At 36.5% G+C, this 24239-nt stretch overlaps 3 protein-coding genes and 1 long non-coding RNA gene across 4 annotated transcripts; 3 read left to right on the top strand and 1 right to left on the bottom strand.

Annotated features, from left to right (window-relative positions):
• Nucleotides 1–4633: 4633 nt before the first annotated feature.
• LOC113333567 (NAC domain-containing protein 83-like) lies at nucleotides 4634–5888 on the top strand. Its single transcript, XM_026580001.1, has 3 exons — nucleotides 4634–4904; nucleotides 5055–5407; nucleotides 5508–5888. Exons 1-3 carry the CDS (start codon nucleotides 4634–4636, stop codon nucleotides 5886–5888), a joined length of 1005 nt encoding a protein of 334 aa, XP_026435786.1.
• Nucleotides 5889–9120: 3232 nt separating this feature from the next.
• Nucleotides 9121–10456, top strand: LOC113276978 (glycine-rich cell wall structural protein 1.8-like). Its single transcript, XM_026526306.1, has one exon. It carries the CDS (start codon nucleotides 9181–9183, stop codon nucleotides 10210–10212), a length of 1032 nt encoding a protein of 343 aa, XP_026382091.1. The 5' UTR covers nucleotides 9121–9180; the 3' UTR covers nucleotides 10213–10456.
• Nucleotides 10457–15535: 5079 nt separating this feature from the next.
• Nucleotides 15536–18216, top strand: LOC113324839. Its single transcript, XR_003347951.1, has 7 exons — nucleotides 15536–16063; nucleotides 16330–16446; nucleotides 16534–16616; nucleotides 16751–16841; nucleotides 16922–17007; nucleotides 17105–17151; nucleotides 17920–18216. It is a non-coding gene; the product is annotated as an uncharacterized LOC113324839 (long non-coding RNA).
• A 3041-nt stretch (nucleotides 18217–21257) lies between these two features.
• On the bottom strand, nucleotides 21258–22096 carry LOC113324831 (major latex protein 15-like). Its single transcript, XM_026573121.1, has 2 exons — nucleotides 21844–22096; nucleotides 21258–21731 (listed from the first exon to the last, which is right to left on the bottom strand). Exons 1-2 carry the CDS (start codon nucleotides 22046–22048, stop codon nucleotides 21457–21459), a joined length of 480 nt encoding a protein of 159 aa, XP_026428906.1. The 5' UTR covers nucleotides 22049–22096; the 3' UTR covers nucleotides 21258–21456.
• Between the last annotated feature and the right edge of the window lie 2143 nt (nucleotides 22097–24239).

The following is a 24239-nucleotide window of genomic DNA, read 5'->3' as shown; positions in this document are numbered from 1 at the left end:
TTAAGAGACGAGTTTGAGTCTGTTAGAGCTTCAATCCTACAAAGAACACCTCTACCAAAAGTAGAAGCTGCATTGTCAGAACTCATCACTGAAGAAACAAGGAAGAGAATTAAACCAGAAATCTCAGCTGTCTTTGCTACATCTTCAAGGCCAAACTATAATACTCAAAATAATCCATCAAGCCGTGACATATCTCAAGTTCAATATCACAACTGCAAGCAACTTTGACATCTAGCCAGAAACTGTACCCAACCATCTGTTCAATCATCAACAACGTCTCAAGCTTTATCTCCATATCAATGTAACTACTGCAAGGAATTTGGACATACGGTGAACAACTGTACATCAATAAATATGCGTGAGAGAAGGAGGAACCTGAATTCAAATACATCAACAAGATTCACTGCAACACCAGTTTCAGCTGAACCAGAAAAGAAGCATGAACCATATCTACCTGATATTCAAGAGATGATCAAACAGATCATGTCAATTGATAATAATTCTTCATTGGCTTCTGCACTGGCAATTCCCACAGGTATATTCTCAACTGAGTGGTTTCTCGACTCAGGTGCTTCCAGCCATATGACCTTTAATCCGCACTTCTTTGAGAGTCTGAATCCAATAATAACTTCTAAAATTCATACTGCTGATGGATTTCTATTAACTGCAAGTCATATTAGATTGGTTAAAACGTCCAACAATTTGTGTATACCTGATGTACTTCTTGTTCCTAAGATTACCATGAATCTTATCTCTATTGGACAACTATGTGATCAAGGATTTAAAATTCACTTCTTTTCTTCTGGTTGTGTTATACTGGATCCAAAGACGGAGAAGCTAATTGGGATAGGCTGTAGAGTGGGTCGACTTTACCTTGTAGAGATGCTCATTGTCCCTATACAATCCAAAGATCAAGTTGCTGCTATTTCAACCTCTACACCGTCTTCCATATCTCCATTCATGTCTTGGAACTCTAGGTTAGGCCATATATCATTTCCTCGTCTTAGATATATGATTAACAAAGGTTTGTTAGGTTCTGCTCAACTAGATAAAGAACCTTGCTGCATTACTTGTAAGATGGCTAAACAACCAACTTTACCTTTTAATAACAGTACAACTTTTTCTAATGCTCCATTTGATCTTATTTATTCCGACGTTTGGGGAGAATCACCTATTGTTTCAAAGGGAGGGGCTTTATACTATGTGATTTTTATCGATGATTATACAAGATATACTTGGATATATCTTTTTAGTTCAAGGTCAAATTTCTTAAAAATCTATATTGAGTTTTCTACCATGATCAAAACTCAATTTTCAAAAACCATTAAAACCTTCCGTGCTGATCAGGGGGGGGGGGAATATATATCAATTCCTTTTAGAAATCATCTTAAATATGAGGGTACACTTCTCCAATTATCTTGCACAGAAACTCCTGAACAAAACGGTGTTGCAGAACGCAAACATCGTCACATAGTAGAAACAGCTAGGACTCATTTACTTTCTGCTTCAGTTCCATCTAATTTTTGGGGGGAATCTGTTCTTACTGCGGTTTACACAATAAATCGTATTCCAACATCTGTCATAGGTGGAATATCTCCATATGAACGTCTCTATGGAGAAATACCCAATTATTCAGAACTCCGTGTATTTGGATAAACATGTTTCGTTCTTTTCCCAGAACGAGAGCGTAACAAACTCAGTAAAAAGAATTCAATATGTATTTTCCTAGGGTATGGGATATAACAGAAAGGGCATCGTTGTTACGATCCAACAAGTCAAAAACTTCGTGTGTCTCGACATGTCACCTTTTGGGAGAAAATACCATATTTTTCTCTTCCTAGAAGTAAGCTCTCTGAAAGTTTCACATATAAAGATCCTTTTGATATAGGTACTCTTCCATTAGAACCTATTTCCGAGACAAGCATATCACCAGAAAATTCTCAATCCTCCATTCCTGATACTCAAGATATGCCTGAATTCTTCATTCCTCCTGAACAAGAAGTGCCTGAATTATCCATTTATGATGCTCAAGATGTACCTGAATTATTGTCGAATCACTCTATTCATCATCCCGACAATGCTTCTCCTGAACATGATCCTACACCTTAAGAGATACCTTTGGATCCCCGTGAAAGACGTCCACCAGCTAAGTTATCTGATTATCATTGTTATTTTGTCAACCATTTTTCCATCATATGAACTCTAAATCTTACAGAGAAGCGTCTGCCATTCCGGAATGACAACACTCAATGAAGACAAAATTGGGTGCACTAGATAAAGCTGGAACTTTTGAAATGATAGATCTTCCACCTGGGAAATCTGTGGTTGGATGCAGATGGGTTTACAAGATAGAAACAAGGGCTGATGGTTCTATAGAACGATACAAGTCTCGTCTTGTTTCTCAGGGACATACACAGGAATATGAAATTGATTACGAGGAAAATTTTGCACTTGTTGCTCGTATGACAACAGTTCGCACTATTTTTGTTGTTGCTGCATCTCGTGAATGGGATCTTCATCAAATGGACGTTACAAATTCCTTCCTTCACGGAGAACTTCAAGAGGAAGTGTACATGAAGCCACCTCCAGAATTGTCTCACTCTCCAAACCAAGTTTGCAAGCTTCGTAAAGCCCTGTATGGTCTCAAACAAGCACCTCGTGCTTGGTTTGAAAAATTCAGCACTTATTCTTCAATATGAATTCAAACAAAGCCCTTACGACTCAGCTATGTTCTTTAGGAGATCAAGCAAAGGTATTGTGATTCTTCTTCTTTATGTTGACGATATGGTGATTGCAGGCAGTGATTTAGACGGTATTGATACTCTAAAATCACAACTGAGTTCATCCTTTTAGATGAAGGACCTTGGTCATTTATAATATTTCCTTGGCATTGAAGTAGATCGATCATCTTCTGGGCTTTTCATCTCTCAAGTAAAGTATGCTTCTTAGATTCTAAGTCGTGCAGGGTTATCTGATAACAAGACAGCTGATACTCCATTAGAAGTGAATGTTAAATATAACCCTATGGATGGAGAAGTTTTATCTAATCCTACATTATATCGTCAATTAGTTGGTAGTTTAAATTAATTAACTGTCACTCGACCTGATATTAGTCATGCAGTTCACATCGTGAGTCAGTTTATGTCAGCTCCACGTTCAACACACTATGCAACTGTTTTTAGAATATTGCGCTATATCAAAGGTACGTTATATCAAGGATTGCATTTTTCTTGAACTTCTGATCTTAAACTCATAACGTATTCCGACTCTGACTGGGCTGGTGATCTTACTGATCGTCGTTCAACCACTGGGTATTGTTTTTTTATGGGAAACTCTCTAATTTGCTGGCATAGTAAGAAGCAAACTGTTGTCTCTCGATCTAGTGCAGAAGCTGAATATCGAGCACTTGCTCCTACTACTGCTGAAATTGTCTGGATGAGATGGCTTCTTAGATATGGGAATTTCATCTTTCAAGACCTACTTCATTGTTCTGTGACAACAAAGCTGCTATACATATTGCTCACAACGATGTTTTTCATGAACGCACAAAGCACATTGAGATTGATTGTCACTTTGTGCGACATCTTTTTAAGAAGCGAACCATTGATCTGCAATTTGCCAAATCTGAACTTCAGATAGCATATTTATTGACAAAATCACACCCCTCTAATCTTCTCCGCTTTCTGATATCCAAACTCAAATATGTGCTCTAGGCCATCTTGAGTTTGGGGGGGGTGGGGGTGGGGGGGGGGGGGGGGGGTGTTAAGAAACATTGTGTTGACAACCTGGAGGAGCAGAGATCTTGCATATCTCACTATCTTTACAATGAAGATACTGGCGTATATATTTTCTACATGTTACGCATATATTATTCTGCATGCAAGATATGTATTATTATGTATTATTGTTATTTCCTTTCTAAGTCTCTGTAACTTGTATAAGAGAAGCATTGCTTCATTGTAATCTTTACACCGATTAACATATCAATCTTGATTCCATGACATCTCTTGTCAGTTATCATGACTCTTGGTTTGTGTATCTTTGTTTGTTGTTTCAGATATGTTGTATGTTAGGGTCATAGCCTAAGAAATTAAGGGAATGGAGTCTTTCTTGGTCTTACGGCTGCTACATCTTGGCTGAACCCAAGATCAACGTGCAGCCATCAGAAACGAAAGAGATTTGAGCAACATGACAGTCTGTGGAGCAAAATATATAACTAACCGTCTATTTGCAGCCGTATAGATTAGAGCCCGAATAGCATACAACACGGACACAAATTTAATTAGTAATCCTCACCGTAGAATTTAAATATTTTTTTGATAACATACCGTTGGTAGAGTTTAATATGCATCGGAACTCTACAAAACTAGTGAATATCAAACTCTATAATCATCTAAAATAAACTAAAACTCACCGATATATGTAATTTGTGCCGGTATTTAATCTTCAGACGACGTTCTCTTTTCTTTTATCATAGTAAGACTCTGATTATTCTTCCCTTCTCTCGGTTAAGGTAATACTGGTTTTCTTTTGTCATTGTTGATATCTTAACCTTCTCTTTACTTTGATAATCCTTAGTATTTTCCTTGTAAATTTATTGATTTTTTGATTGTTTTAACATAAGAAGAAGACGATGGGTGACCAAAACTTTGTTGCAAAGTCAGAGTTATCTCCATCGGAAAAATATTGCATGGCTGGTGATCAATGTTACTTAAAAACTTTCAATGGCTACCCAGATGATCATGAGTGTTACATACAAAGGATACCAGTTGGTTTTAGATTTAAACCAACTGATGCTGAGCTAATATCTCATCACCTCACTAACAAAATCACACACAAACCATTAGATCCTCACCATATCCAAGAAGTAAACATCCGCGATTATGCACCTTGGGAGCTTACAGGTATACATGCACATATTTATGATTCTCGCAAATACTTCATCATACACTACCTCCGTTTATGGAAAAGAAGTATTTTTACTTTTTCAATTTTGGAGTATATATTTAATTTATAATTATGTTTTTTTTTTCTTTTTCGTGATCAAATAATAGATATGTATAAGGATCATGCTGTGGATGGATTAGAATGGTATTTCTTTACCAAGAGAGAACGGAAATATCCCAACGGGAACCGGCCTAAACGTGATGCTGGTGGGCGTCAAGGATATTGGAAAGCTACTGGGACTACTCGGCTGATTAACGACGAAAATGGGAAAGAAATTGGGTCTAAAAGGACTTTGGTTTACTATAGATGGAAGAATAAGGATTTCCCGATCAAAGGAACCGAAATTAAGACTGACTACAAAAAGCACGAGTACGTTATGGCTGCCCCAGCAAAATCTGCTGAAGATCCTGGCACTGCTGATATTGAATATCCGACCGAGCAAGACAGTAAAGTGAAGGCGGTAAGTACACATATAATCTGGTGCAGTTTATGAATTTTGATTTATTATCTTTGATTTTGCTTTTATAAATTTTGATTTAGTATGTTTGATATTGTTGCAGTTTACAGATTTTTCCTTGTGTAAAATATATTTGAAACCTCCTAAAACGACAGGAAACTCCGGACCTGACAATGAGGGCTATACTCCAGCTGATTCTGATGATAATGAAGAGGAATTCGTCGATCCGTTTCCATATCTTGGAACGAGTCTAAGTCCAGAGGAGGAAAATGAACTCTTTCAGAGGGAACTTATAGAAGAAAATCAAACGAACGAGTACTTTAATAATCTACCAGATACGGATCCAAACCAACCAGATTTCTATGATTTTGATGGTCAAGAGATTCTCACTGATGAGCAACTCTCCTTTATCAGTTGTAACCGGACTCATTGTGCAGTTCCCACGCTACAGAAGTCACGTCAACCGCGGAAGCAGCGCAAATAGCTTGAGATAATGTTTCACATCTATGAGTGCAGTAGTGCATGCAGCTTAGATGTTATAAGCTTAGTTGAGTACTATTTTTAATTATAATCAAGCATCGAGTTCTTGTTCTTTCTTTAGAGGCATCGGACATGGGTTCTTAATTTACTACATAACTAGTTTCATCATTGTTAATTTGCGTTTTTTTCTTATATTTATTTTCGCCTGATCCAACAAACGATGAAGGAGATTTGGAGTGTGGTAGTTGGTATGAAATTCTAAACAAGTGTTCATATGACTTACTTTCATATATTTGTGAACTTTCATATATTTGTGAGCTCTATTTTGTTGCTTATTTTTATCGATATGAGGTTGCTTTTGTCTCAGTTGTGCCAAAACTATCTTTATCTGTTTTTCGGGTCCACTTAGACAGCTATTCCTACTTGCTAAGTTAGCTGGGGAACAATTTGTAGGGGTTAAATAACGTATCCACAGGTGTCATGCGAAGGGATTCTATTATAAGGGGGCGAACGTACTCGCATGTAGTGTATTTCAGATGACGAGGCTGATAACGTCATAAGGTCACGAGTAAAATGTGAAGTCAGTGCGAGGATTCAAGAGTATGTGCGACAAGATCAAAATGAAAGCGTGAGAGAACATCGCACGTTAGATCCGAAAATAGGGACTTTATTAGCTGTCATCCAATATGTAAAAACCCTATATATAGGACCAACCATCACTATGTAAGGAGAGAGATCTTTTGGAGAGTCGAGTTAGAACTTTAAGAGAGAGAAATTTATTTGCTCCCCAAGTTAAGGGTTTTACTTTACTTCTTTGTATTGATTTCAGAACTTAATAAAATTCTTATAAGTGTTCTTCACGATGATTTCTTAGTTGATTGTATAGATTATCTAAGGGTTGTAGTAGTAGAAGAATTTTATGTTACTACATGCAGTATATATTGCATCTATGATATTGTAGTTGCTAAGTTTTGTAACAATTAAGAGTTCAATGCATCGGTCACGCATACGGTGGTGCCTAAAGTAAGAAATGACTATATAATGCCCTAACTAGTAACTATCATTTTATGATTATTGTTATATCTTTTTTTTGGGTTGTTAGCATTTGCCTTATGTTTGTGTTTGTTTAGTGGTTGTACTAAACAAAGTCTTATGGCCACTGGGATTGTATATTTTTGCTGATATCTGATAAGCATGTCCTTACGATATATAATTACATTTGCCGAGGGAAAAAAACGAGAGACTAGCTAATAATCTGTCTATTTAGTCACACACAAAACATAAGATCAACATTGTCAATTCAAAACATATATATTCACACATTAAATGGGTCTATTGAAGCAAATTATCTAGTGATGGTGATGAGTTTAGGAGTGTTAGGGGGAAAAAAAATGGAAAATTCAGGACAACTCATGTCAATGTGTCTAATGAAACATCAAAAACAACTCTTGTTGATCCCTTCTGTCTTCTTCATAGTATCTTGGTTTATTTTTCAACAAATTTGAATAAAAAAGAAAATGTAACAAGGCAAAGTGCCCCCATTTTGATGTCCTTTTAACTGAGTACATTCTATCTATCATGATCTTCCAGTGAGAAATTAAATCTCTAAAAATATAATGTCCAAACCATTTTTGATTTGAACCCCAGATGTATATTAACAGTTTGACTTCATTGATGATTTTTGGTGAGCTTTTGGGGCGTTTGTGTGCCATGACACTCCTGTTCCTCTCAGTCCATAAAGCCCAAACAATTGCAAAAGGAATTAAGGGCCGAATTTTCCTGCCTCTGTGTCTTCTCCTTGTAAAAACTTTTTACTTCGTGGTCACTTAGTCACGCTTTTTTTGAATTGTGTATTTTTGGATGCTGAATCTTATTTGAATTTAAAACTCTAGCGGACACAATTGACTAGACTCCCATCATATTTGTTGGAAATCAATAAGCATCACCCATGGATAACTCACTTTTCGGAGGTGAATGCCGGAAATGACAAAGGAAACCTAAGAACCGGAAACTGGATAAACGCTGAAACATATATGTTTTCCAACAAGTTCGGCCTTTTCCGATCAGAAAAGAGAAGTTCCGCTCTGCAGCTATCAGAGTCATGCATGCAAAAAAAAAAAAAAAAAGCCATGCATGCACCTACTCTAGTACTTCTTTTGTCGTGTGAATTAATTAAAATATCGGAAAATGGGTCATTTATCCAAATATTTTTAAATCACAGTTCAAATGGACGAGTAAAAAATAGTTTGGATGAAATGGCCAAAAAAAAAAATAGCAAGGATGAAACTGGATTCATCCTAGCTTAAATTTAAAAAATAGCAAGGATGAAACTGGATACATCCTGTGTAAATTAAAAATAAGAAAAAATATTTGAAAATGGGCACGATGAAACTGGTTACATCCTGCCTATTTTTATATTTTTGTCCATTTAAACAGTATCAAAATCTAACTGTCCATTTCACCCAGAAATTGTTGATTTTGGTCTTTTTAATCAATTTTGTGTTAAAACATATAGTACCACTAGAAAGAGCAAAGCAATCATGAGTGGGAGTTGGTTTGACAAAGAAAATTTCACCTCTTAGCGGAAGTGGCAGACATATATACAGCGTCAGTAAAGAGCTACTTCTTTCTTTTTTTTCCCGAAAGTAGCCAAGATATTACATGGATTTGATCACCAAAATTTCTCGCCAACCCTCACTAATTTCATCCTCAAATGCGGAAGTCAAAAAGTTTTACTGATGTTTATAAGATTTTTTCTTTTTTTGATGTAATCTTTATAAGAATTTATATCTTAGTACCAGCTTACTAGCAAATTAACTTTAGCCGCGATGTCGGTTTGCCTCGTCATAATTTGCTAATTTGGATTATTAGGACTGCTAATCAAATCTACCCTACACTTTACTTTATGGACGAAGAAATTCAATCCCTTTTATTGTCATGAAAAAGCAGTGGATACGTGTATAATAATACCAACTAAAATAATAAAACAATAGTGATTACTGATTAGAAAACTGTTGATATTAACCATAATGAATGGACGATTAGTCAAGTGTCTGGTGAACTTTGCAGATTCGGCCATATATATGTTTTGCACATACAGTTGGTGCCGTGGGTCCAATAGAATGCACAAAAGTCTACCTTACATATGCTCTCTCTCTCACTCATTGGTTCTCCAGTCTAAAGCATGCATGCATGCAAGGCGGATCAGGTGCCCTCTCCAGACTCTATAAATACCAGGATCAGTAACCTTGCAGTGTCATCAGTTTCTCATATACATTCTCATAGTGTTGGTTAAAATGGCTACTCATAAAAGAGCTATTGTTAGTGTTATTTTCAGTGTCTTATTAGGTTTAAGCATTTGTTCATCAGCTAGAAATCTGCTCAATGACGAAGAAGGTGGTGTCGGTGTAGCACATGCTGGTGGTGAAGGGGGTTATGGCGGTGGAGGAGCCTATGGTGCTGGTGGAGGAAGTGGTGGAGGATATGGTGCAGGTGGAGGAAGTGGTGCAGGGTATGGTTCTGGTCATGGTGCTGGAGGTGGACATGGTGGTGGCGTTGTTGGTGGAGGATCTCAAGGTGGAGGTTACGGTGCCGGAAATGGTGGAGGAGCTCGTGGTGGGGTTGTTGGTGGTGGAGGTAGTGGAATAGGTGCTGGTGGGGCTCATGGTGGTGGTTATGGTGGCGGAGGTGGCGGGGGAGCTGGAGGATCTCATAATGGTGGTGGTGGAGCTCATGGTGGTGGTTATGGTGTCGGAGGTGGTGGAGCTCAAGGAGGAGGTTACGGTGCTGGAGGTGGTGGAGGAGCTGGTGGAGCGCATGGTGGTGGTTACGGTGTTGTAGGTGGTGGAGGATCTGGTGGAGCTCATGGTGGTGGTTATGGTGCCGGAGGTGGTGGAGCACATGGTGGTGGTTATGGTGCCGGAGGTGGTGGCGGAGCTGGTGGAGCTCAAGGTGGTGGTTACGGTGCTGGAGGTGCTGGCGGAGCTGGTGGAGCTCATGGTGCTGGAGCTGGTGGAGCACATGGTGGTGGTTATGGTGCCGGAGGTGGTGGCGGAGCTGGTGGATCTCAAGGTGGTGGTTACGGCGCTGGAAGTGGTGGAGCTCACGAAGGTGGTTACGGTGCTGGAGGTGGTGGCGGAGCTGGTGGAGCTCATGGTGGTGGCTATGGTGCGGGAGGTGGTGGCGCTTACGGTGGTGGTAACGGTGCTGGAGGTGGTGGAGCTCACGGTGCTGGTGGTTACGGTGCTGGAGGTGGTGGAGCACATGGTGGTGGTTATGGTGCCGGAAGTGGAGGAGCTGGTCACGGTGGAGGTGATGGTGGTTACTAAACATATTGCTGTTACCGGAGAATATATATTATGAATAAGAGTTTGAATTGGAAGGAGGAGTTCTAAGAAGTTCTGAAAGATACATCATTAGTATAATGTATGTTTTATAACTTATATTCAAAAAGTGTATCATGAAGTTATTTATCTAGTTTGGAGAAATCGCTGTGTGCTTCTGTGACACTGTTATTAATTCTGAACGTACCACCTATTCAATCAATATTCTACAGTTACGATCGAGTTCATAGTTTTTTTGTGTTTGTTGTGCGTGTTTATTTTCAGTATTGTTTAGTTCTGAGACCAGCCTGGCAGCCTTAATAAAAAAAAAAAATTGGTTCTCTCAAAACTATTTAGCTATTCAGTCGAGAAAAATTTCACATTGGTTATCTAATAAAAAACATAATGATTCTACTTCTAAACAATTAGGTTGTTTCAGTATTGAATCACTATATAAGATACCATGTAAAGTCAAGGAACGGCTTTCGTATATGGAGCTCTAGATTGCAGTGCTAGGAGTAAAACAGTGAGATTACATCAGCGTCGGTCTCTTCTTCCCCACCAATATATTTTTTTTTCGGTAAATAAAATTATATCAGAAATGTAACGTACATAAATTGTTGTAGGAAACCCATATACAAGTTACAACCCCACATTGAAATGCCTATAAGAACGCAAAATGGAGAATCCAGACCAAGGCAGATGAATGCCTAGCCAAAATTCGTATCCCAAGAATACTCGATCGAGCGCAGAGAAATACATGTGAAAAGCCCAAATATCCCGCGGACATAAGTCCGCAAATAAACCCAGTTAAGAAGTCCACAATAGAAAACCCTAACAAACAACCCTAATAAACATTAGATCTCCGAATCTTCTATCACAGTTATCCGTCAATCCCACTGTCACCGCTGCCTCTTTTTCCGATCATCGCCACCTGCCTCCGATCCATCTTCACTTTCACCTCTACTACCACAATCATCACCCCAAAATATCTCCCACCAATATTTCCCCCACCAATCTCCCCTAACCAACCTAATCCTCATCCCAATATTTCCCCCCACCAATATCTCCCCTAACCAACCTAATCCTCATCTGCATGTCAGCATCAATCATTGAATTTGACAACTAAGTTACCGGAATATATATACTAGTACACTAGATGGTCACCATGGATTCTTTGAAGCAGTTTTTGGCCTATCAATCTCACCCCTCTTGCTCCACTTTTCCCCTCTTTACCTCCTATAATTCCAAATACAATTATCCAACTGTTTTCATACAAACTCTATTACCTTTTTGTGGAAAATGAACTATTGTCTTTCCTTCTGATGTGCCTTCACAAATATCCGTAACAGACTTTACAAATATCCCTGATGGAATAATTGAAATTTTCAGTAAAAACAAATTTTTTATAATTCTATTGTTGACCTTCTACTTCTTCTTCTTCTTCCTGTGTTTCTTTCTTCTACGAATCGATACGTAGTTAAGAGAGAAAGAAAACCCCTCACCGTCGCCTGCACCAATACCAACACCTTCACCAGCTCCGCCACCTCTATCAAATTTGTCATCAGCAGCACCTGATTCGTATCGATTGAATCAGGAATCAGAGATAAACAAAAACCCCTCACCGTCGCCTGCACCACTACCAACACCTTCACCAGCTCCGCCACATCCATCAAATTTATCATCAGATCCGGCAGCATCTGATTTGTATCGATTGAATCAGGAATCGGTAAGAACCTAATCTCCAAATCTCAAACTTGATCATCAGAAATATTAGATTCATTTTGATTTCAATATTGAATTCAGTTTTAAGAACCTAAAATCGATAATAACGGTGTTTGTTCAGGAAGATTTGGATGTATCAATGGGGAAGAAACGATGAAAATCGTCATTGGTTAGTGGATCTGAAGATTCAATCATCACAAATGAATCAAGGATAAGTCGATCTCGTACTGTCATTTTAAGTAGTAACCTAAATTGGATCCTGATTTCAACATGATTTATTGGCTTATTTTTATTTTAATTGAGCTCTTAATTGTTAATTCGTCTCTGAAATAGGAAAATTATTATAGGATCAACTCATGTTGTTGACGCCATTTTTAAGTTTGGTGGTAATGACATTATTATAATTGTATTTGTATTTGATGTTTTTGATGGTGGTGGAAGGTATAGTTGTAGTGGTGGTTGTTTTGTGTTTTGCGGCAGTGGTGGTGGATGTTCCAACATAGTGTTGGTGCTTGTTACTATGGTAACCGCATTTCCTTAGATTAATATAATTATGATGTCATGGGATTTCTAGCGAAATGGATGGATATGCATTGGTGTTGATAATGAACGACTCGAGTTAATGGTGTTTGTAGAATGCATTACAAGGAAATGAAGTGTAGAGAAAGAAATTGCAGGTGCAGGTGGTTCGAGTGACTGAAATGTGCATTATAGAAGTAGAAATGGAGTTGTTGGTGTTTGTTTTATGTTTAACTTCAGATGGAGAGCTTGGTCTTGAAGCTATTGTTCTTTATGAAGCTACAGGTGATGATCAATTGTTGTTGTTTATTTTTTTTTATGGGATCAATTGTTGTTGTTGATCCATTTTATGGGATCAACTCCTGTTGTTGACCCAATTTTTTATGGGATCAAGTATAGTTGTTAATCCCATTTATTGGATCAACTCCTGTTATTGACCCAATTTTTTATGGGATCAACTATTGTTGTTGATCCTATCAACTCCTATTGTTGACAACATTTCCTTGGATTAGTATAATCATGCTTGTAGTTTAAATCATGTAATTTCTTCAAATGTCGAACTTGTGGTGCAATGGTAGCATGACTGATTTCATGTCAGATGATGCGTGTTCGACTCACGCCAAGTTCATTTCATTTACCTGGATCAACTTTCATTGCTGATCCCCTAAATTGGATCAACTTTTACTGTTAGTTCTATTTTTATTTCAATCAACTATTGTTATTGATACAAAAACCAGTGGTGGCGGCGACAGCGATGGCGGACTCGTGGTGGTGGAATATTAGTGGTGGTAGCGATTGGTAGGTGGTGATCGTTGAACGGTGGTGGCGGAATGGTAGTTGAATGTTGGTGGTGGTGGTGCTGGTGGTGGTGGTGGTGGTGAAGTGGTAGAGGAAGAAAATTATCTATTTTGAAATAAAAAAAAATATTATATGAGTGAGGGTATTAAGGTAATCTAATATTAAATGGATAAGATTATTAAAAAGTAGGGACATATCTTTGAGTCCACGATATCTCCTCCAAATCTGAAGATGCAAGCCATCAAACACAAATAAATCATCGATTGAGCTTAGAAAGGAATTAAGATTCTAGCTTAGAATGTTGAAGGCTTTGGAAAAGAGATAATATTAACACTCATGATCCAGACATAATTTTCTTACTGGAAGCTAAAGTGGATTCAGATAAGGCCGTAAGCTTCATTCATGCTTATAACTATCCTCATTGGACTATTGCTAGCTCGGATCAATGGTTTTACAGGGGTCTAATTCTCATGTTGATGGGTGGATTTCCCCGTGAAATTGCATTTGCATGCACCATAATTAGATAACATCCTGGTCATTACCAATCCCTCAAAACAAGAATGGTTGTTATCTTGCGTTAATGGGAGCACATATAACCATGGTAAAATCGAACAATGGAAGTATATTAATGTGGGAATTGAATAAATACGCTTGCTATCCACGAGTCTTCACAAATATCCCTACACATTATAATTATAACCTCCACTTTCTAAGAGAGTCTGTATAATCACTAGTACCATATTTGTCGTTCCATATCTTCTATTACTTCATCCATTGGTGAACTCATCCAAAACAAAATTATGTTTGTCTCCACCACTTCCATCTTCGTCACCACCATCGCCGTCTGCATCTCCACGAAAAAGTGATAAAACAAAACTCCCCCACCATCACCTCCAGCACCACCTCATCGCCCACTGTCTCTACATATTCATTATCATCCATCACTACCTCTTATATTCCACCAAATCCACCACCTACAGCACCACCTCTTCCTCCCAAACAATCGATTCAGATTCAAAACCTAAATCTGGTGATGATTCAACGAAAAAATAATCTTCAAAGCCTAATTTGGAGAATCGATTGTAAAATAATGATGATAATAGTCACCAACAATATTCAAAAGAGATTCAATATTCAAAAGAGAATTAAAAGATAAGTTTTATCTCTTATTTTTATTCTAATTAGTGGCGATTATTAATGGATAATCCTTGAATCTCAAAATGTAAAGAAAGTGAATTAAATAAGTAATTTTAAGATGTATACATGACAAATGTTTTGGTTAATTCGATGTTTAGGCATAGATTTCTGCAACTGATTAACAATCTCTATGTATGAAACGGTGGTGGTGGTGGTGGTCGGGAGATGGTGGTAGTGGTGAATTCTTCCTGCTTCCTAATAAAAAGGGTACACAAATGATGGTGGTGGTGATGATTTCGTGGGTTTGGTATGTCGCAACATTTTATTGGTCTGTTACTAGTCACTACTCTCAATTCTATATTGTTTGGTATGGTGATTTACTTCCAGTCTACACCAGGAATGATATTTGACATATTTTATATGGTTTTACATGGTTTTTCTTGGGTTTAAAAATGCTATTTTTACTTGATTCTGTTAAGCATCGGCAAGAATACAAGGGGTCAAGTCACGGATAACACACTTTTTTCATATTAGCTTGGTTCTTTTTTAAGAAATTGCGTCACTGTTTGACTATTAGTGGGTCTAGATCAAGTAAGGTGTGAAATGTGAATAACATGGATTTGCCAAGTCTGTAGATTGAATGCTACATTTAATTGAAAGAAAATGTAGGTTCTTTACTTACTTATTATAAAGCAAGATGCTGATGCTAGTGTTTTGTAATTCCACAATTAGGTGATATAATTCCGTATTTATTGAATTGAGAATCGTTGATGGTGCTGATGTTAGTGAGTATAGAAGACAAAGTGGAGAGTACCCTTTTATATCCTTCCTATTTTTAGCTGCAAGACACTAGTCCAGAAGGGGTTATAAATAACGTTTTTAAATAACAGATTAGTTATGTGAATATGATTTCACAAACAAATTTCGTCATATACCACAGTAATAGTTGGATCCATCACTTAACTAAAAAAACCCGTCATTCTCTAGTGTGGTAATTTACTAGGTGTATGATTTAACGATGAACCATTAAATTACGGAATAAATCCGACACACATTTATAGGTTTTTTATGCCCAATACTATTTTTCTACTGTGCGCCCAAAAGTGGCTAGCCACGTATCCAGCGGAATGAAAATGGTTAGCCATAGGTCTTCTACATAGTGCAATATAGGTTCCACTAGTAATTGGGCCGGTATAATTAGGCCTAAGCTTGAATTTCCCCCTACAATCCAATCGAAGGTAGTAAGGCTACGAGTATGTTTCCATCTCGATCTAAACTGACAACCCTTCCTGCACTCTCTTTCCATGTTTCCATCTCGTTCTTTTTTTCTCTTTGAACAAAAAAGGTTTTTCTCCCCTTATTATTTTTCTGAGTTGAAACCGCACTCTTACCAATGGAACTTAATCATCACCCTCATCTCAAAATCAAAACCTTGTATCACCAGAAATAAAAAACAAAGTCTTTTTTGTAACCCTAAATCTAGTTGTTTTTCTCCTGAAATCCTAGGGTTTGAGTAATGGAAAGAAGAAGATATGGAACTGAGTCAACTCATTTTCAACTATGATTTAGTTTTTACTTATTGTTATTTGATTAGATTTGATTGGTATTGTTTAAATCGATCTCAAGGTATGGATTCATCACCAACGACATCAAGTTCAGCATCAGTAGCAAAACTTTGGTATAATTTCTTTCCACCTTAAGTTGATTTGATTTTTGTTAGCTAGGAATATTATTGGTATCGGTTAGGACTTACGAGTTTCCTGAAAATCTGTTTCCGTGTAGGGTTTTGTATTTTTTATTTTCTGAAATAATGTTGATTTAGGTTATGTCAATGATTCTGGTATTGATGCTGGGTTTTTGATATCATGATCAAAGTTATTAAGATCTCTTACTGATCAGGAAGGATATGCTAAATATTGAATTAAATTTATCTTTTGTGTCCAGGACATCTATGAGAAGTATAATTTTTTTTAAAAAGAAGTGAGTATGTGATCTTCATTTCTCGGAAGTGGTGGAAGATTTCATTTCTAAAGTAGAAAGGCTTGAAAGTGATTTGTATAGGTATAAGTTGTGGTATCAACTGTAATAGTGTTGCAAAATGCTAGATGGATTTTTTTAATCTTTTCTTGATTTTTTTAATCTTTTCAGGTGGTGTATACTGTGTACAAAGTGGACAAAAGGGATTTGGACTCGAGTTTGGCTCTTCTCAAGTTCATTCAGTCTTTTAGCTTGTATGTATAAACTTCCATACTGTAATATAACTTATACAATTAATATTACCAGGTTTGGTTAATTATTTGTGGTCAGACCTATGGGAGGTCACACTAACAAACTGCTGTGCATGTCCCTATATCTTTTGTGGCAGTTGTAGGTTGAACTTCCAATTGTAGATAGTTTGGTGAAGGGGTAGTACAACGTGCTCTGAATGGTTATGATTCATTTCAATCTAAGTCAAGGTAAGCTCTCATTTTCATTCTCGTTTGCTGGAAGTGATCAGGGAGTTTTTACATGTGCCGATTGGTTCGTTTTTGGGTAGGCATAAGTCACAACATACAAATGATCTTGTATCTTTAACTTACACAAGTTCAGCAAGCAGCTGCCTGCTCACAAATATTCTTCCAGGTCTTGCATCCTCATTTTCTTATCACTTTAGATTGGTTCCTACTTGTTTGTACATTTCTACATCCAGATGGTGATGCTGTAATTTGTTTTCTTACAGGTTCAAAAGATTCAGTCTTTAACAACAAATATTGGAGTAGTATACAGGTTTGTTTCTTCCTTTTTCTGATGCATCTTAGTTTCAGTACAATACTTCTTTTCTTTGTTACCGATAAAAAAAACTTCTTTTCTTTGTTTGTCTTTATCCATTTCTTATAGTATAATAATTATAGTTGGCTAATTAAAGTTAGTCTGCGCACCATTCGTTTCCACGAGCAGCAGGGAATGAATTTGCAAATAATACCTTTACCCTGTAACAAAGAGACCTCAGCTCCTTTCCTCTAACTCTATTATCTTAAATCCCATACCCTTGTATTATTGTTTGATATCGGCTTACTTAATGCTCAATCTCCAGACCTATTGTTTTCAATTTTCACCACTTCTTGTAGAGGCTTAGATATGTTTGTTGTCCTTGGTGCACCACATCTCCGTTATTGCAAATATCTCCCCTGATAATTATAGTGTCAGAATGCATAAATTTATTAATTAGAGTTCGCTAGGATCCTTGAACTCTTCACAAGTTTTAGGGGTTTGGAATGTCTCCGGACATTTAAATATATCACCTAATGAATGCAGAACATGTCGTATTTTGTCTCTTAAGTTGAATTTTACCTGAAATTGTGTTTTTCTTTAGATATTAAATCACCTTCTTGTTGTGGTTCCTATTACCACCCCTGCTTCAATATTAGTCATGGGGGGTCAGAATTAGTCTTGTCCCCTTACAAATGATGATTCTTTCAAAGTGAGATTACTTGGTTCCTTCGAATTGGTTCATATCAGGAAGTAGTTATACTAACTTGGTATTTGGTTATACAGGAGAGTAGGTTCCCCGCACATTCCTATTTCTATTGCAGTTTGAAGAACTTCAGGAAAAGAGCAGTTGCAAAGGAATTGCTGATAGCACAAAGCCTCCAAACGATGACGATTTTGACTGCCAGGTTGATGAAACTGTGGATGCAAGTGCAATTTTAATCTATAGAGATGGCATACTTGGATATGTTTCAGTAGGTTAGGTAGCTAAAAACTTGTGTAAATCTTATAGAAGAGCTATCAAATTAGAGTGGTAAATCTAGGTAACAATTTAGTAATTTGAATTCAGTGAAAAAAGGTCAGTTTAATATTTGGATGTGATTTCAATTTACTTATGTTGTATGATGAATATACATTTTATCTGTATTCGAATATTTGATGTAATTTTTAGTAATTAATATAAAGTTAAATTTGTCTTAAAAATGCATTTGTATATTCAGTGTCAAAACGTAGTAAGTTTTCAGATTTACCTGAATCAAAATATACTTCTGATTCACCAAATCTGAATACCAAATCTGAATCAGTTTCTAAGGTATCACAGAACCCAATCGTTATTATATTTAACAAACAGAGAACGTGATTCTATATCACAGACTTTATTCGTCACCATAAATGGCGAATTTTGGTCATCATACTTAATGACGTTTTCTGGTTGTGATTTAGAAAGAATCACACCAAATAAATAACAGATCGAATAACGGATGAAAATCGTGATAAATCACGTTTTATAACGGATTCCTTTCGTCATTTACAAGCCTTTCTGGACTAGTGAGAAATGCTGGTGTTATGCAAGACAAAGTGGAGAGTACCCTTTTCATTTTTTGACCTTCACTCTTACAAGAACCTTACGTGTTAGAATATTAATCCTGGTCATCCCAATGTTTTCTTTTTAATCAATATGCTTTTCAGGTCCATATATGAGGCTCATTACATCATATCCGGTTGCCACCTTCCCCGCCTCTTGCAAGTGATCTTAGTTTCCCAAGGTTTGTATATTTTCAAGCACAATTAGATTTTTTTTTTCTTCGGGTTAACTAATTGCTTTTTGTTCTCGTTGGTATTGAATTTATTTGAAGAAGCATACATTTGTACTTGAAGCATACATAGATAGAGTCAATTGGATTGGTTGGGATTTGTTGCACCATACATCATGGCAATGGTTCATATAGCATCAGCACTACGAGTATATTTCAGAGGTTAGTCGTTTTTGGTGGTATCAAATTATAACTTTATTCAAGTGGGTTTAATGAGAAAGGTAATGAGCTAATCCTTCTTTTTTGCTTCTTCGATAGTAGTTTTGTTGGAAGCATGTGGAATGTGTTTCATTACTTATAACCACATCATTGTTATCGTTTTTACGTGTTATTTGGAAATTGATTAGGATACGTTGATTATCTTCATTTCATTTATATCGGAGCCAATATTATTCTAGATCCATTTTACATGTTTGGTTCTTAGGTATTAACTTCCATGGTCGAACTTTGGACTTCAGTTTTTATGGGATCAACTACTTTTGTTGATTTATTTTTGTGGGATCAACTATTGTTGTTGACGCCATTTTTTATGGATCAACTACTATTCAACTCCTGTTGTTGACAGCATTTTCTATGGGATCAACTACTGATTCCAATTGTCGACAACGTTTACTTGGATTAGTATAGTCATGTTTGTAGTTTAAATCACGTTTGTTAAAGCTTAATTTCTTATTGGTCTGTGTTTGTGTTTTGTTGTTCGACTGATGGTTGTGGTGGTGTTGTTGGATTTTATAGGTGTAAAGTTCTTCAAATGTTGAATTTGTGGTGCAATGGTAGCATGACTAACTCTACGTCAGATGATGCGTGTCCGACTCACGTCAAATTCACTCATTCATATATGTCAATTTTTGTTTTTTGTGTCAAACTTTGGTTGTTGATTCCATCTACTGGGATCAACTTCCATTGTTGACACAACTGGACTACAATATTTTTCGATTATTTGTGCAAACTTAAATTGTTGATTCCATTCATTGGGATTAACTTCCATTGTTGATATAAAAATGCTGGAGTATTTTTTTCAGTTATTGCGTCAACTTTGGCTGTTGACCCCATTCAGTGGGATCAACTTCCATTGTTGACACAACTGAACTGGAATGTTTTTTTGTTATTTGTATTAAATTTGGTTGTCGACTTCATTCACTGGGATCAACTTAGTTTTTTGACTCAAAAAAATTGAAATATTTTTTAGTAAAGTTTTTTTTTGAATTTTTGGATCAACTTCGGTTGTTTACACCAAATTTTGGTAGCGGTGGCGGCGGTGGTGGTGGCGGCGACAGTGATGGCGGCGGCGGTGGCGACAACGGCGTTGATAACGTCGACAGTGGTGGTGGTGGAATATTTGTGGTGGTGGTAGAATATTAATTGTGGTTGTAGTTAGTAAGTGCTGGTGGTGGTGGCGGCGACGATGGTGATGGTGGTGGTGTAATGGTGGTGTAATGGTGGTGGTGGTGGCGGCTGTGAAGAAATAGAGAAATAAATTTATTAATGGATAAGGTTCGTAAATGAAAAATGATCATAAGTGAGGTATTAAGGTAATAGATTAAGGTTTGTAATCTATTTTTTAATGGATAAAATTTTTAAATGATATGGGTATTTTTATTGTTGCATAAGGATATATTTATTAGGGATCAAAATTAAGAATATTTAGTTAACGTACCCTATATTAATTAAGGTGCTCAGTTGCTTTTATGCCGTGGGTAGTAATAGCACTCGCGCATTAGTTTTTTTCCTTTTCTAATGGGAGACTACTGGAGTTGGTCACAAACGCTTTATGGTGGGCACTTCCTGGGCATTTAGTTTCATCGAAACTTTACCTCGAAAGCAAATCAATGTACACGTTTCTTCCGCATTTCCTAAGCAGACTGTTGGCCCCGGTTACTTCTTCTATTTAAACTTTCGCAATTTCTTCCCAGTGGTATGGAATCTGGTTTTGAAATTACTATTTAATTCTAGTTAAACGGCGACAATCCTACCTTCCAGATTCAAAGAACAATTGCAGAGTGCAGACCTCAAAGGTTTTGAAATTAATCATACAAGTGTGCTTAAAGCTCATCATATATGTACGGTTACACAACTTCATTCGATATTCCAGTGCCATGTGGCTTTATGCGCATCCCTTGAACGGGAAATATGTACCTAGTGGCGTTTCTTTGCAATTACTGTCACTTGCGGCTGTGGACTTGTAAATAAAGTTAGGTGGTTGCTCCCACCAAAGTCATTTAGGTCACCATTTTGCCAGCGATATATAACCAGAAATCATAACTCCGAGTCCGATGCCTAGCCTTATTTAATGAAACATACATAGAATAGTCCTTGAAACTCTTAAGCAAAATATTTATTAGTAATAAAATAAAAGAAAAACAGAAACAGAAAGTGAAAAAGTAGAAAAAGAAATTAAAAAAAATGATTGAAAAAACGAAATACAGATCAACGAGCTCATGCAAATAACACACAAACAAATAAACAAGTACTGACGTACATATGGGACACCAAACGTTCAAGACATATTTTACTCAGAAGCGCAGATGTGAGCACTCAGATCTATTATGCTCTGATGGACGCTTTTTAGCATATCAAATGGAGTTGGAGAATCCTCTTTCATTTTCTCATACAATATAGATATAGATACAATGCTTCCATGTCCATCAGGCTTTGGTGTAGCTACAACGATCTCATCGAACTTCTTGTAATCCTTCATCACATCTCCTTCAACTATGTGGTGCAATACGGTCCTTGTTTCATCGTCACATGTTGATTCCTCCTTAGCGGTCATTGTCTTACCATCTGTGTGCACAAATTAACAATATATGTAAAGTTGCATTACTACAAAATGTAAACAATTTTTTTTCGGGTTATAACTATTTAAAAAGGATAGAGTGAAATAATACTGTCATACCAACAACATAGCACCATTCTTTGAGGCAAGCTGGACGGAGTTCATCTCCTTCTACTACTTTAACACCAGTGTAAACATTAGAAACAGCCTTATTTGGGGCTTCTAGATGCTTCCTATAGGTTTTATAGTATATGTCAGCATCACAATTGACCTCCAATTCAGTTACAAGTTTCCCAACTAGACCTGAAACACCATGACGAGCCATCGACTATTGAGGATTGTTGGGTTATAGAATTTTGAGGCTATTGAAGGCTGGACCTGTTGATAATGACTATCAATCCGAAGTTGATGGGGTTTATATAGAGAAACAAGCATTTGATTAGGATGACTAAAGTAGCCTTCGATATGGCTAAACTGCCGGTCAAAAGGATAACTGAGGTCATTTGGTATGTGAGATATGTAGTTAAGGAGGGGGGCACGAGGGATGACATACTTTTCCCTTTTTGGGGCTTCTTTTTGCGATGGATCATGGATTTTGATAAAGAAAAGGAAAAAAAAAAAGGACCCTCCCCTGTGGGCGTTGGGTAGGACCATGGGAGTTGAACTGAAACATTCCGAATGTATTCCATGCCGTAGGCCCTAATGTTTGTCACAGGCCGGCCTGTACTGTGAGTTCGGGTTTCGGTTTTAATTTTGAGCCATCTTTTGAGGATCATGATTTTTTTTTTGAGTGGATCATGATTTTATTTTTGGTAACATATTTGTAAGTAAATTTAAAAGCCATCCCATATCCAAATATTTATATTAATACATAAATTATCCTTCCTAATTAAGTTTGTGTAATTGTTAAATGTAACGATTAGTTAAATGATTACATTAAGCTAATTAATAATTACTTTAAGATTAAATCAACACAAGAGTTTGGAATTATTTTCTTCTTTTTTTTTAATCCGAACCTTCAAACTACCCAGGTATACTTCAAACTCAGTTTTTTGTTGGTTTATTTGGCCAAAATTTTCTAAAAATGAGAAATTTTATAGCTTGATTTTGGCTAAGTCAAACACGTTCGACTACAAGATCTGAAGAGCTGGTAATCGAACTTATATGCAAATGTAATTCGGCTAATGTTTATGAGGGCATATGTAGCTGAACTTAATTGTAATGGAGTTTTTGATTTCAGAGAAAAGTTCGGTTAGGAGAAAAAAATTGCGACTCAATAAATAGGTTTTGAGAGAAGATTCAAGTTAGGAGAAAAAAATGTGAAGTAACTGGACTCAATATATAGGATTTCAGAGAAAATTTCGGTTAGGAGGAAATTTTTTGCGACGTAAACGAACTTTTATCTGAAAATTAGGCTAAGAAATCAGAAAGTTCATCTAGGAAATAAAAAGTTCGGCTAGGAAATTTAAAAGTTCGGCTAGCAGATAAAAAGTTCGTCTGGGAAATTGAAAATTTCGGCTAGGAATACTTTTTTGCGAAACAACCTAACTGTTCTTCATCATGTTCTTCGTTTTTAGCAGGTTCGGCTAGTTCCACAAAGTTTTTTCACAAAATTCTTAGCCGAACTTCTCTCTGCAACTTCTATTTTTACGATTACTAGTCCCTCAATTTTCCAATTGCAAATGTATAAAAAAGACATGGGTTAGTTGGAAAGTACCTCTAATATATAAATTTATAAAATCTGGATTAAAAATGATTATGAAAATAGAAGAGAAAACAAAAGGATGAGAGAAGAGTTCAAAATAAAATTTGTGCTTTTGTTTTTATGAATTAGAGTTTTAATTAAGTTGGTAGGTTTAGGAGGGAGGTTATTAGATTAGTCATAATTTAAACAAGGATAAAGGATAATTTAGTCATTTCCTAACTTTAGGACACCCCTTATAAGTGTATGGAAGGTGGCCTAAGTATATCATCCCCCTCCAGAAAAAGCATGGTCCCCGATAAATCGTTCTTAATTTTATTTCCCGGCTTGATATCCTTCTAAAAGCCTCTTATTTATGCCCTCTAATAGGCCCATTTGTTAAAAAAATCATTTATTAATGCTCTTTTTGTTTATTTTTATAAGTCCGCTTTGACAAAGTCAAGATATAAGGAGACCGGAGAAAATTTCATATCTACCCTTATTCGGTGCTATATTTTTATTAAAAATAAAAATAAACATGAATATTTGGTGATTTTATTATTTTTGGAGTGGAAGGAAGATAAATACAAAAGAAAGCGGATTCGTTTCTTATTTATGAAGATTCTCATTAAGATTTTAGATTGTGTTATATTAAAAATATACTTTCAAAATTATAAAAAAAATTGAAGGGCATATTGAGGATTTAATAGGAAAGTACAACTTTAAACAGATGTAGGCCAATATTTTAGTACAGATGAAAATAGGATAGAGGACGAAAAAAAGGACGAGTATGATTTATAAATTTAGTTATATATTTTTAATTTAACAATTTCAA

This window comes from Papaver somniferum, chromosome 1, assembly GCF_003573695.1.
Source record: "Papaver somniferum cultivar HN1 chromosome 1, ASM357369v1, whole genome shotgun sequence".
In the NCBI taxonomy this organism is placed as follows: Eukaryota; Viridiplantae; Streptophyta; class Magnoliopsida; order Ranunculales; family Papaveraceae; genus Papaver; species Papaver somniferum.
Note: the sequence above shows the minus strand (reverse complement) of the source record. Positions and strands in the feature narration are given on the sequence as shown.

Coding starts and splice junctions, on each gene's coding strand:
- LOC113333567 (XM_026580001.1), top strand. CDS start 4,634: ATGGGTGACCAAAACTTTGTTGCAAAGTCAGAGTTATCTCCATCGGAA. Junction 4,905..5,054: donor TGCACCTTGGGAGCTTACAG/GTATACATGCAC, acceptor ATCAAATAATAG/ATATGTATAAGGATCATGCT. Junction 5,408..5,507: donor AAGACAGTAAAGTGAAGGCG/GTAAGTACACAT, acceptor ATATTGTTGCAG/TTTACAGATTTTTCCTTGTG.
- LOC113276978 (XM_026526306.1), top strand. CDS start 9,181: ATGGCTACTCATAAAAGAGCTATTGTTAGTGTTATTTTCAGTGTCTTA.
- LOC113324831 (XM_026573121.1), bottom strand. CDS start 22,048: ATGGCTCGTCATGGTGTTTCAGGTCTAGTTGGGAAACTTGTAACTGAA. Junction 21,732..21,843: donor AGAATGGTGCTATGTTGTTG/GTATGACAGTAT, acceptor TTGTGCACACAG/ATGGTAAGACAATGACCGCT.